Genomic DNA, 14,035 nt, shown 5'->3' with positions numbered 1-14,035 from the left:
TCACACATCCTCATTGACCAAGGAACAAACATTATTAAAATTACAAATATGGATGAGATATGATGCAAGCCTACTAAGGTTTCCTCCTTAGCTGTCCTCCTAAACTTTCTTATTAATCTTTAGTTTTCCAGCTGCATTCGAGGGCTTTACCACAATTTACTGTTGAATGTTATTTGGACTGTGGGAAAATATTAGGCCCCTCATGATTACTTCATTTACTGCTTGAAAGTTGTTGTAGAATGAGGAAGGGATCTAACCAGGTAATACCTGGTAGATTACAGCTTTAGCTACCCACTTTTCAACTGAAGTTAATTATACATCATTTTAGTTTTGTCAAAGCTTTATTGAATTATAAAAAAACGAGGTTAATAGTTCTTTTTTTCTTGACTCATTATGCAGCTTTGATTGATACTTGCGAACACCATACACGCCACCAACATAACATTAACATGTATTGGTCTGGAGTTATCCATCCTACATCTGTATTCAATGATTTGTTGCTCAAGTGCTTCTGCGAATAGTGATTAGGTTCTGTTTACTAATCCCAAATAGAAAACATACCCAGAATATTAAATAACCATATGTCTACCTCCAATACAGTTGCTGAGTAAAAAATGCCGGAGTGAATTCGTTTCTTCTTCGGCTTTACATGTAAATCCCAGGCTTGAATGAGCTGTTCGCGTGTCTTCGAAGCGTATTCTTTGCAGTCATACGACTCCAAATCCACCGCCAAGGAAATTATAATCCAAGATATTCGATGAAATTGTCCTTTAGATCGCTTTTCACCAAACTGGATGGCGAATCTTACAAATAATCTTGCCTATTCACTTACTTTTAATAGGACTTTCGATTACTGAGGTTTACTGAGTTCTTGCAAGGAACGCACTCTGGGAACGCACGATGTTCGATGCGCGTATGACGTCACACAAAGATCTCATACAAGTAACCGCATTTTAGAATGACCACGGGCGTCACTTTGCCGTCGGAGTAATGGCGGACGGGTTTTCGATGGTTTTCGGCCACTTATTCCCAGGATCAGTAAGCTTGTATAAAGCTAATTAATAGCTATTTTTGCAATTTCGAACTCATTAAATGGATTGGAACACGAAAAGGGCGAAAATGGAAGTAAAAATTTTCGTCGTAGCAAAAGGTGTGGAAAGGTACATGGAAATTTCCGTGTACCTTTAGCGTTAGATGCTGAAAGGTACATGGAAATTTCCGTGTACCTTTAGCAAAAGATTTCGAAAGGTACATGGAAATTTCCGTGTACCTTTAGCAAAAGGTGTGGAAAGGTACATGGAAATTTCCGTGTACCTTTAGCGTTAGATGCTGAAAGGTACATGGAAATTTCCGTGTACCTTTAGCAAAAGATTTCGAAAGGTACATGGAAATTTCCGTGTACCTTTAGCAATTGATTTCGAAAGGTACATGGAAATTTCCGTGTACCTTTAGCAAAAGATGTGGAAAGGTACATGGAAATTTCCGTGTACCTTTAGCAATTGATTTCGAAAGGTACATGGAAATTTCCGTGTACCTTTAGCAAAAGATTTCGAAAGGTACATGGAAATTTCCGTGTACCTTTAGCAAAAGGTGTGGAAAGGTACATGGAAATTTCCGTGTACCTTTAGCGTTAGATGCTGAAAGGTACATGGAAATTTCCGTGTACCTTTAGCAAAAGATTTCGAAAGGTACATGGAAATTTCCGTGTACCTTTAGCAATTGATTTCGAAAGGTACATGGAAATTTCCGTGTACCTTTAGCAAAAGATGTGGAAAGGTACATGGAAATTTCCGCGTACCTTTAGCAAAAGATTTCCAAAGGTACATGCATATTTCCGTGTACCTTTAGCAAAAGATTTCGAAAGGTACATGGAAATTTCCGTGTACCTTTAACAAAAGATTTCGAAAGGTACATGGAAATTTCCGTGTACCTTTCAACCGTGAGGTATGACGTTCGGTTGATAGCAAAGGAATAACAAAATTGAATTGATTTAAATGTATTTTTTTAACTAGTTCTCATAATTTATTGGAAAATATTGACGAAAACTACTGCTGTATGGAAAAACTATCGGTATATTCTTACAAATAATTAACGAAAATCTACGCAGCCATTCAAAGAATTGGCAAGAGCAACATAAAAATTATCTAAATGGTTATATGTCTTTTACTGTAAGCTGAGTACCAAGGGGGACGCGTTTTGTCTTAATAAGCACACATCTATCAACGTTTATGGACAATTTAAGAGCAAATACGTGAGTGCCTTCAGCGTGTTAGTTAAACGTTAGCCTAAGTTAAACTTCATTTAAATGACCGGCCCCAGTTGTTGTGTAATGTTTTATATATATTTTTCAATTGCAATTGTTGTTACTGTACAAGATAACGCTGAAGTAGTTGCTCTAGATCCTTTCTACGCAGAGTGCATTTTTTTTTGCACTTAATGTTTTTCTCGAATGTTCTTGTAGGTTTCTTTTAAATACTTGCAGGTCTCATTGTTGAGCTTGTTGTTGGAATTCAATTTGAAATCTACCAAAAGAATACAGCCCTTCGGGAGGGTATCAGTCCACACTGTACCATCTTTTAGAAGCCAAGGCTTCCATTCATTTCTCCAGGAACCTTTCCAGTATTCCAATGTTATGCTGTCTGTTTCAACAAACTTAACTTTCCCCACTACTGGTACTTTCTTGTAACCTGCAATGTTTACAGCTACGAGGACGCCTTCTTTCAATGCCTCTAGAGGATTGGCAACGCGGGAAACTCGAGCTGCAACGGTACTTGGGCGTCTGTAACGGCCAGCATACACCTAAAGACATGACCACACATCTTAATTTACGTAAAGTAGTCGACTTTTATCCTCTCCCAACCTCCCGCATTTCAATAGATGGCGCAGCGTGATATGATCACGATTCACTGAATGAATTACTACCAAAAGAGAAAAAGAAATAGACAGCTGAAGGTAATGGGAGGCTTTACGCTTCGTTTGCGTGTAATTCAGTAGAAGGCTGAGAGTGAGAATTACTTTTCATGTCTGGCCGCTTATGTCAGTTGAAACGCATTTTGTAAAAAGGTCCATGAAAGAACAAAAACGCGTTTGTTATCTGTACCTCGGGAATTTCATGAAACTGCTCCGCAACAAGTTTCTCGATTTCAGGTCGGGCATCTTGGTGCCTTGTTATCTCCGATGACACAGTTGGTGTTGTTGCTTCATCTTCATTGCTGTGCGACTATAACAACAAATTAGAAAAAAAGTTACCAAGTCGTGCTCGTGTTTTTTTCCTAATGTCTCTGTACCACAAGCACTGTTCACTTCAAACAGCGACTTATAATAGAAATCACATATCTAAATATATGTTTGCTTTTCGATGTCTTTTCCTTGGTAGTGCTAATTTTTATTGACAGATATGCCTTGCTCAGTTCAACTTCAACTTTACTAGGTGTTTTTTTTAAGACATTTGCCGTGGGTAGCAAAGGTAGCAAAGCTAATCTAGGCATGCAGTGATAAATATCTTTACAGGTTTAAATTAAACCTCTTTGTTCACAATATGCGCAGTTTTGCTTCTCTTGTATCCTCTTACGCGCATTTTTTTTTTGTATACCTAAGGCAGCCTTATATAAATCTCAACTTATCATGCTGAAGTACCTCTTTAATTCCAAAAAATTTAAACACGAACACGGTCTAAAATGTTCAGCCGAAAGATTTTCTAAGGCACTGAATCATTTTTGTGCTCATCTTTGACTGTTTCTCAACATGATTATGGAATACAATCGTGAAAATACTAGTACCTCTCTAAGTACTTCTCGTCGTTGACGTTGTTTGATTGAAACAATGTCATCCAACATCCAGGTTTGAGATTTTTCAGGGTTCTTGAAAATAGTATCCTGGGCGTCAAAAAATTTTGCCCACCAGCTTTTGTGGCTTTCTTCAAAACATCTTGAATTGAAAAACTTCGGGATGTCATCTTTTAGCCTTTTTAAGTCTATCTTTTCGGCTGATGGAGTAACGAAATCAGGAACTCCGCAAGGTACCTTTCCCGCCTACAGAAATAAGAGCAATATAACTAAATTAATGCTTGAACATGATATCGCACTCGGCTAAGTGATTAGGTCTGTTGCCGCTGTTTCCATCTTGTTCGGCTAACTTAATAAGAACTTTGAATGAAAATGACCATACAACGACACAATGCATAAACAAAGTCATGTCTTCTGATAACTTTCTACTGCTGGTATGTGTCTTGTCTATCCGGCTCTCCGTTTCACATAATGTCCTGATTTTTGCATACCTCTATTACTACTACACCCTCGTCAGTCACGTCACTTGGCTTCCAAGTGTTGTCGCTTGACCAATGCTTGTATTTTAAAACAATGTCGCCGTTTGATGCCTCTTTCAAAACAAAACAGTGCGGGTTGGTTATATTATGCAGTTCGGCACTAGCCGCATCCAACCAAGAACGAACATCGTACATGGCATCAACGAACTCCACGTACGGTGAGGGTGTGTATGACTGTTCAACAGCTTCCATTAATTCTGTTAACCATAAAAGCGATAACGAATCTATTACATCATTAGGTACCATTTCTTTGTTCTCTTAATTGCTTATAAAACAGGGATATACGGTTTCATAATTTTGTAATTGACAGTGTTCATCACCTTTGAAAGTTCTAATAAACAAAACGAAAACAACGACATTAACCCCCCCCCCCCCCCCCATAACAAGAGTCACACAAGAGAATGAATGTTGGTCTCATAATAATGTCACCGATATCATCCTGTGCGCAGCATGCACATTACGAAAAGAGTATAATTTTGCAGTGTTCTTATAACGTTTTGTACCCTTAAAGAGCCTCGCCGCTTTTATGCATGATCACTTTTATGATGTTGTAAAACGCCGGTGAGGTTTTTACCATTTTGCGCCCTTCAGTTCAGTGTAATGTGTTCGGTGCGATTGCTTGTTCCTTCAGTTAACTCTCAAACTGTTTCCCATTGTTGATTGTTAATTAAGTGTACCTTCCAGGGTTCTTATATTGTGCTTTGCTATAAATCCTGCGATGCGGCTGAAAACTTGGTCTATGTCTTCATGAGTATGTCCAACCATCAGAAAATTGATTTTCACCTTCAAAAAACAGAAGCAATCTATATTTACGTAAATTAAGCATTATTGTGGTATCGTAGTTACTCAAAAAAGTATTTTTTTTTCCTGTTCGCTTCACTATCAGCTTGGGACATGATTTCTGCCAAGCAAAACTGAAATCTAGTTACTGACACGATAATGACAACATTAAAAAGAGAAAGGGCGAGAGAGCTTATCCCCAGTACCGTCATAGTCACGTAATGATTCACATGCAAGCGCTTACCCTGCTTTCAACGAAGTCCTGGGGCTAGATTATTGTCTATTGTTGTGCCAACAAGAGGGCTATTATAAACAAACAATATTACCCAATATTTAGGACCCATTTTAACTAATGAGGGCTTTTTGGATTCGGTCCCTGACCCCAAGCTGGACCTGAGAAGGACCCAGTAAAACAACATCGGTACCTTTGTAAAGACCTTGTACTTTATAAGGACAGCAAGAAAGATCACCACAAATTGATTTTTATTTTCCCTCCAGCAATTGTCCATTTGTAAGCAGAGAACGTCTGGAATAGAGTCCATTCTAGTCAAGGTTTTCAGTAGAATATTTATTGTGTAGTTTGAGTCATGTCCCCACTGATGCACGTCGATGAAAGAAGCAACTTCTCTACCGTGATTAATGACTCCTAAGAAAGATTCAAAGCCACATGTTAATGATATGATTTACAGCTTAAGATTTTATATCAATTTTGGCTTTTTTTATCAGTTTTTTTTTTTTTTTTTGCGCTGTTTGCTGCTTGATGGAGAGATTAATATGTCTAGGCACCAAAAACGCCTCACCCTCTAGAGTAAATGCAAATAATGATTGACGTTAGTAATATTTGAATGTCTGGCCCCAGTTGTTCAAAGGCCGGATAACTTTATCCGCTGGATAAGGCACTATTCAGGGTCTAAAATATACTTTACGTAAAACGTTGTCCAAGGTTTTCGTACACTCCCAAACTTAGTGTGCATATTCGCTTGTACACGAGGAAATACTGAAATCTTTGCACAGATTGAAACTGACGGATAGCGACTTATCCACTGGATAAGTTTACCCGGCCTTTGAACAACTGGACCCTGATGTTAGTACATTCATTTGTTTGTACCTGTATTTGATTTTCATATAGTTAAGATTCATCTCTCAAATATTACGTTTACTTAAGCACTCAATAAAAATTAGCATAGCTAGGGTGGTCTATTTGTAAGGGAAACCTGTTAAATGAGTTTTGAGTCTCCATGCACTCGCATATGACTTCGCCTGGTTTAGAAGGGCAGGAAGTAGAAGCTTGTTTTGGTCCATTCCGTCGATAATCAAGCACATACAGTTTTTTCCGGTCAAAGCATCTTTTGCTTTCCCTCTATGATAATAGTACTTTTCTCTTTCCTGTCTATAAAACAAAACAGTACGAAAAATAAAATAAAATAAGGAAAAAAGATAATGAGACAACGAAGTGTAATTATATTTTTCATTACTAAACTTAAATCGTTTGACTTTGGGGGGGGGGGCGGGGTTAGAACTAAGTTCTGAATTCACTTTGCATTCACTCACAAACATATCAATTCAAATGGTAGTGGTAGCCATCTATTATTATGCTATTGTATGTGTGAGCATTTGAAATGTAGAAACCATTACCCTCAAAGGTGGAAAAATTAATTGCTTATCATTATAACTGCCTACCTCTGAAGCTCATTGTGCTGCTTGTACAGTTTGTCGTAGTATTCTCTTAACGTTTTGTCCATTGTCTTTTGCTTTTCCTCCTTCAAAAATGTACAGATGTCGCATCTAGTCAACCTATTGACCTGTTACAGGAGTTATTTAGAAAAAAATCACTGTTAATGATGATCACTGATGATGATGATGAAGAAGAAGAAGAAGAAGAAGAAGAACAAGAAGAAGAAGAAGAAGAAGAAGAAGAAGAAGAAGAAGAAGAAGGAGAAGAAGGAGAAGGAGGAGAAGAAGAAGAAGAAGAAGAAGAAGAAGAAGAAGAAGAAGAAGAAGAAGAAGAAGAAGAAGAAGAAGAAGAACAAGAAAGAAGAAGAAGAAGAAGAAGAAGAAGAAGAAGAAGAACAAGAAGAAGAAGAAGAAGAAGAAGAAGAAGAAGGAGCAGAAGAAGAAGAAGAAGAAGAAGAAGAAGAAGAAGGAGAAGAAGGAGAAGGAGGAGAAGAAGAAGAAGAAGAAGAAGAAGAACAAGAAAGAAGAAGAAGAAGAAGAAGAAGAAGAAGAAGAAGAACAAGAAGAAGAAGAAGAAGAAGAAGAAGAAGAAGGAGCAGAAGAAGAAGAAGAAGAAGAAGAAGAAGAAGAAGAAGAAAAAGAAGAAACAATCATATTTAAGATATCACCGCTTCACCTTGGGTATCAGTACGTCTGGAAATTCTAACTTCATGAGGCGACAAAATTGAGAATAGCAAATGACGTCTTCACCAAGTTTAGCAAAGTCCTCCTTCATGTAACTGTAGATTATTTGGTTGTCAAGATAACTCGGAAGATTGATGGCCAACGTGTCTGGCATTTTGTCCCCTATTCTGTTGAACGTTAACTTCATCCACGCCTTTGCGATATTGGTTTTGTGCCTTGTGCTTACTGAGTCTGAGCAACTTTCTTCATACGTTACCAAGCCATTAGCAAAACGTTTCACAATTTCCTCAAAACGTTTATTGCTTATTCCGTGAACTGCCCGCCATGCAACTTTACAAATTTTATATCCACGACAATAGTAAGCTGTACCATCAGAAGTCCTGCAAAATCCGAAAAGTAAATATCACTAAACGTTCGTTATCATTGTATACGCCCGACGTTGTAATTAATGCAGCTACTGTAGATGCTTTCATGGAGAGGTGATTATCCGCTGTCTGCCGTCTTTGTCATTTTAAAGCATATGACACGAGTGTATATGTGTGTGAGAGCGGGGGATGGGGGGTTGTTGTGGGGTACCACGACCAAAAAGTGTGGTGTTTTATACGGTACGATAGACGTTGCTGTCACCTGTCGCATTGCCATGTGCCATTTCTTATTTTAGTACCTTCGCAACCCTTTCAAATATTCGTAGTTGCTTCTAACCAAAACTGCAATTAAACCCTTTCGCCTTCAAACAATTTTCCCTGATAAGCCTCACTTCTTCATTTCTTTTTTCAGAATTTTACTGCCTGTTAGTGTTTTCTCTATATATAGAAAAATTGCGACCAGTATAAGGAAACTGATCACTATTCGTTTAGACACAATGACAAGTTAACTCTAAAGATGAGATATGTAAGAACGAATGTTCTTAAATATACTTATTTTCATCTTAGTACCATTGGTGATCTGCTTAAACATGGGGTCTGAGGCCAAATTCATACGCCGAACTTTTCATGAGCCGAACTTAACTCAAATTAAGGTCGGCCCAAATCACGAAAATCCCTTAATTTACTTGAAGAAAAACATGCTCTCTACGAAAGACTGTATCTGAAATGCGATATAATAATTTATGTATTAGGTTTGGCTCATGAAAAGTTGGACGTCTGAATGAAAGCCGTTCCAAAGCCGAAATTCCCGGCTGAGCTAGGCGGGAAGAACAGCTCAGCCGTTCCAAATTAAAGCATCCGTTCTTAACTGATTCAGACGACGAACTTTTCATGTACTTAATTCAAGGTATTAGGTTTGGCTCATGAAAAGTTCGGCGTCTGAACCGGGCCTAGACACTTTTGCATTTCATCCCTTGGCTTCTGTTTTTGTATGCCGTAAATTTGTAATAACAAGAGAGGTAACAATAAATAATAAAATTAGATACGTATTAATTATTAATTTTCAGGAGACCTGTCCTTATTTGAATGTTCCCACAAATACTGTAAAATCCATTCTTTTTGATTCCGTTGAGACATCGTGACGAAGTTACGGCGTGCAATGAGTATATCTGCAAAATCCATCATCTGCAAGCATCGCTCTCCACAACAGCGAAGTGCATGTACTGAAGACAGGAAATGAATAAAAGAAAGTCAGCATAAGCACTGAGTTGGTTGTGTTACTCGATCTAACATTATGGCTGATATTTTTGGTTTCTTTGTTTTGCTCTTTTTTGTTTTGTTTTCGTATCAAAAACCCAAAATTTGGATGTGATTTGCTTTTGATTGTTTTTACGGGTCCTGTACTTCAGAGGTGATCGTGAAGTGATAGTATAATGGCAACAAATTAAGGAGAGCATACCATCTTGTCAGTGATATTTCCTGGGGGATTGACTGAATTAATAATTAGATTTATCTAATGTGCTGTATCCTGCAGTAAATGAAACAATTCAGAAACCTGATGGCCATCATAAATATATCCTGTTAAAAATTTCGGTAAAGTATAAAGATTACGATATGAGTGTTTCTCTCGCTTACCCTGAATTGGTGAAAACTTTGACAGCTCCAGTTCTGGCTTGTGTTTTCTGGTTTGTTGTGGGCTTGGGACCGACACCGGTGAATCAGTTTGTGGCGGCTCAAATTCCGTACAGTCTACTGAAAGAAATTTTAAATCTGTCTTGTACTTACGAAAATCGAGAGAAGGTGATATACTTCAAATTATTTGTAGCACGTAAGCAATATTTGTGAAGGATAGAGTATTTACACATGTCTTTCTCTAGCTCAGACGAAAGCTTAAAACTTATCCAATACCCAACGTCCGGAGGGCTTTTCCGCCGATCAAAAAATTCAGCGTGTAACAGTGTCGTCGGCCCACGCAATCGCTGATTCAGATAATCGGGAGTTTGCTAGAACGAATTGATGCTATGCTATGGGAATCCAATAATGCCTTCATTAGTTTAATTTCCACTGCGGCATACCTTAGGAAAATTAAAATACCTAACAAAATTAATTCGTGTGTAAATAAATGCTACTACTACTAAAATATGCATTGGTCCCTCTTTCTGATCATTGAACTACAACTATTAGCTTGCCAAATTTTATTTTCGCGCATGTAAGCGCAGACGTCTGAGTCAGGGTAAGCATTCTTGTCACTATGAAGCCACATAGTGGTATTCCTTAATATTTCTATTGTTCAAACAGCGGCTAGCAACCTTGAGCACACAGCTACGCACCTTAGCAGAGTTTATTTATGATAGGTCAGTAACTAATACAAAAAATCAACTATGTCCTTGTTTTAACTTAATTTCCTCTAGCTGCTTAAGAGTTGGTCCTCTTGATATGAGGGCATCCACACGCTCCCAGATCTTACTGTCCACTGCATTTTTCTTATGTTCGCAACTTTTTAAATGTGTTTCCAAGTTAGAAAACCGATTTTCACACAGTTCACAATAAGAAATTTTCCGTTCTTGAATCGGCTTATCATCCAGAACATCCGGTCCCTGTGAAAACATCTTGAACGGATCGACTGGCCAATCCTTCATTTCAGCAACCAAAGGTCTGTAACGTCCGCTTCTGTCGACAATTTTGATAAATGGTGGCTTTAGCTCCCGCACTTTTACAATTTTAGAAACAAGCTGTTCGTCATTTTTTGGCGCTTTAGATTTGCTGTTTTCTGAAAAATTTACTTTCACATTCTCAACAAAAACAATTTTTACACCAAAAAATTGTGCTCTTTGTACTATGCTCAAAGCATCACGATTTCTTTGCACTTTTGAGAGTAAAATTGCACCTCTGGACGATGGATTAGCCAAGAGATGTTTTGATACCAACTTTCTCCTTTGGTCCGCCTCAACAACGTTCTGTGATGTAATTAAGTACGTGATATTTTTGTGAAAAAAGTTACTAATTTTAGCGCCACTTTCCTGTAAACTTCTGACGATCTCTTTCAGAGTATCCTTCGTTGCATCCGGTAAATACACGAACAATAAAGCACCGTTGAATTGACTCACATCAATAAATTGTCCTTTAATGTTTGACTCTGCAAATCAGTAAAAAACAAAATAAATGATGGATGAGGGAAGAGGATTTTTAATTATTTATTTCATGCGGGTGCAAGAGCGTGATAGTTGATTGGTTGCGTGACGGCTTAATTTTGGCAATTCGCGGGTCGACTTTGGAAGTTCAAATTTTATTCAAGCTTTGACTGAATAATTCTAAGCTGTTGGTGAAAATATATTCAGTTTTTTTTTTTAATCAAAAGCCTAACAGGATAAGTAGGATAACGGTAATAATGTGTTTTAATTTCATTACCGAAAAATTAAAAACACCGCGGAATTTTATGAAATTTGTCTTTTGACGGCCGGATGCGACAAGAGATTCCCAATACAAACACCTTGAAGTAGTAATTAGCACATGCACCGTGCCGGGGTTAACAGGAAATGTTTGACCATACAAAAGAGGCATTTTCATCCTTTGTGTTCGTGGGTTTTGGTAACATAACACAATTCATCCAGTTGTAATGTTCTGTTTTTTTTTTTTTTTTTTTTTTTTTTTTTTCAGATTTAGCATGAGCGTGTATTTACTTTGTAAAGGTTTGTTCGTCTCGTTTATGGAAATTGAATAAACTAGATCAATTTTATTTGAAAAAGCGTAAAAAGTCGGATATAATCAAACAGATGACCCAAATTTAGAAATCATTGTACACGTATATCCTGTGTGATCAGATCCAACATATTTCACCAACCGCTTGCACCATACGTTTACCGCAATTCATATAGACCATTCCGACTAGGAACGAAACTTTACTTTCGGTCGCCTCTCTTCAATAAATTTTCCTGGATTGCCAATTTACCATTTTCTGACGAATGAAACTTTACAACATTTTCCAAAGTATTGGTTTTGAGTTCCGACAATCTTTTTTGTACCCAGCCTGAGAGTCAGTTAAGAACATTTTTATTTTCACCAAACTAAACATTATTAACATGGATAAGATAAAACCTGTCAAACTCCAGTCTATTCAGTCCAATTAACATTGCTGCATTCGCTACACGATGGTTTTCTGCATTTTTGCTGCAAAATATGGCAACCGTTAATGTCAGTTTGGGAACCTCTGTGGTCGATAGTGTTTTTTTCGTAAAGCCAACTTAGTTTACCGAGAGTTGGCCATCTATCAAAGTGCGCTCTAGTGCCGCGGCGTCTTGGTCACGTCCGCATAGATTAATTGAAATACTAAAACAGATGACTTAAGAACATCTTAAGAACTTTTTCGGGCTTAAATTGCCTCCCAAAAAATGAGAACGTTTAGCCTCAGCTCAAGAAAAAAAGAGAGAAATGTTGAGGTGGCAGCTAATAAAACTCCTGAAGTCGTAGCCCGCCCATAAACTTGGACCGTAGGCAAACTAGAGTATACTAATAACTACAAATGTACGTTTCACTGAAAATATTGAACTTAGCAGACTAAAGATGAATGATTTCTACAAAAGTCTATTTCTATTCATACGGTCCAATCGAAGGACAGTAATAAAAACTTAAATTTAAATTAATCATATGGGTAGAGTTTAGGCATGGATTTATAAATATCCAAGATGATAGTACTCTAAGATGATAGTACACGTAATCTAAGGGTGTTTTCAAACACAACGATTTATTAACCAAGGGGATATCACAGCATTTCAGTGCTTATTTTGACTTACCAGGAGAAGTGAGATGGGAAGATTCCTCGTCAGAATCTGAAAGCGGAAAACAGCCCAGGTCTTCGTTGTCTCGCCCTTGTTGCATTTCACTTGAAAAGGCTGGTCTCACATCACTTTCACTAGACACCAGAGGTTCCAAAAGCTCGCTAGAATTCGGGCTTAATATCATAGTTTCATCGTTATCATCGTCATCTTCGTCACTTCTGGGCTCATAAAGCTCACTACTGGCTATTTCGGAACCAGTGCGAGGAATGATCTCAGTCGCAGCGCTAGCTTCTCCTTCTTGCTCATCTGGTTCGTAGAGGTCACTTGTAGGGGGGCTGTCCACTTCATTGTACGTTCTGAAAACCCGTTTCAAGTTTTCATCATGGTCTTCAAAAATTGGACAACTTGAAACCCTCTTTTTTGCCATAGACGTACTAACAAAATAACCTCAAAAATCCGTGATGTGCTCTCTATAGGTATGTGAGGGAATTTAAGGCAGACTTTGCTCCTGGATCTGATAAGGCACTATCAAGTTTTCCCTCCATACACGCCCATCCGATATATACAAATATTTATGATATGTCGTTCAAAGTAACTACTCAAGGTGCCCCGAAATGGTCTGAAATACTAAAATTATTTAAAGAGAAACTGAATGTGAATGTTTAGTAATAGTAGCCATGAAGAGGTTTTGCATGATGCCTGGTCGGTAAATGCACTGGCCGTGTTTTAGACATAAATGCCATGAACCGCAAACTGATTTTGGCAACAGTTCAAATACATACCGTGAACTGTGAACATAACATGTCAATCAACTTCATCCCTGGTTCCAATAGGTACCGGGATTCATAAAGGTGCGCCGCGCGTGTGTGATAGAGCATTCATAACAGATTCATCCATCGGACCTTCAGCTCGGAAGATCATGCCTCGCCAACAAGGTTCCAAGCCAAGTGGCATTTTGAAAAGCAAGGTGAAATCGTTAGAATATTCAGAAAAGGAGGGCCTATGAAAAAACCTGGAGGTCAGGAGTATGGCGGGGTGATGAAAATTGCAGCCCAAAAATCAGACGAGGAAAATGACAAGTTGAAGGTAGTCTTAACTTCAATGGTCTATTTTTATTGATTTGTAATTTGCGCAAAACGCATGCTTGGCAAAATACGGTTTCGTTCTGGATAGTGAGCTAAAATAACGTTGCTTCTTACTATTAAATTCATGTGCGAGGAATGGGTGAAATTTTCCACAGCATTCCAATTACGTTAAGGTGTGGTAAAGAAACCCCTATACCGTAATAACTCACACTTCGATTTTTCTTAAAACCTGAGCTCAGGCCAAATGTTTTTCCCACATTTAATTTGTACCAAACACAACGGGGTTTTCAATTTAATGGCCAAATAGGATGAACTGACACATCAAAATCAACTGGCAAATTTGTCTTT

General features: G+C 38.0%; 1 protein-coding gene and 2 pseudogenes across 3 annotated transcripts in view; 2 read left to right on the top strand and 1 right to left on the bottom strand.

Annotated features, from left to right (window-relative positions):
• Positions 1 to 14,035, top strand: part of LOC146478172 (putative skeletal organic matrix protein 7) — a 117,549-nt pseudogene that overhangs the window by 64,509 nt on the left and 39,005 nt on the right. The gene's annotated exons all lie outside the window — the stretch shown is intronic.
• The window catches only part of LOC146478174 (uncharacterized), a 54,732-nt pseudogene that overhangs the window by 26,696 nt on the left and 14,001 nt on the right, over positions 1 to 14,035 (top strand). The gene's annotated exons all lie outside the window — the stretch shown is intronic.
• On the bottom strand, positions 2,367 to 13,029 carry LOC146478177 (uncharacterized). Its single transcript, XM_085112519.1, has 12 exons — positions 12,618 to 13,029; positions 9,463 to 9,579; positions 8,900 to 9,050; positions 7,455 to 7,842; positions 6,785 to 6,906; positions 6,319 to 6,494; positions 5,530 to 5,750; positions 5,002 to 5,107; positions 4,277 to 4,521; positions 3,780 to 4,031; positions 3,101 to 3,220; positions 2,367 to 2,799 (listed from the first exon to the last, which is right to left on the bottom strand). Exons 1-12 carry the CDS (start codon positions 13,027 to 13,029, stop codon positions 2,434 to 2,436), a joined length of 2,676 nt encoding a protein of 891 aa, XP_084968645.1. The 3' UTR covers positions 2,367 to 2,433.

This window comes from Pavona decussata, unplaced genomic scaffold, assembly GCF_977016875.1.
Source record: "Pavona decussata unplaced genomic scaffold, jaPavDecu1.1 SCAFFOLD_67, whole genome shotgun sequence".
Classification (NCBI taxonomy): domain Eukaryota; kingdom Metazoa; phylum Cnidaria; class Anthozoa; order Scleractinia; family Agariciidae; genus Pavona; species Pavona decussata.
This window is presented reverse-complemented; position numbering and strand designations above follow the sequence as displayed.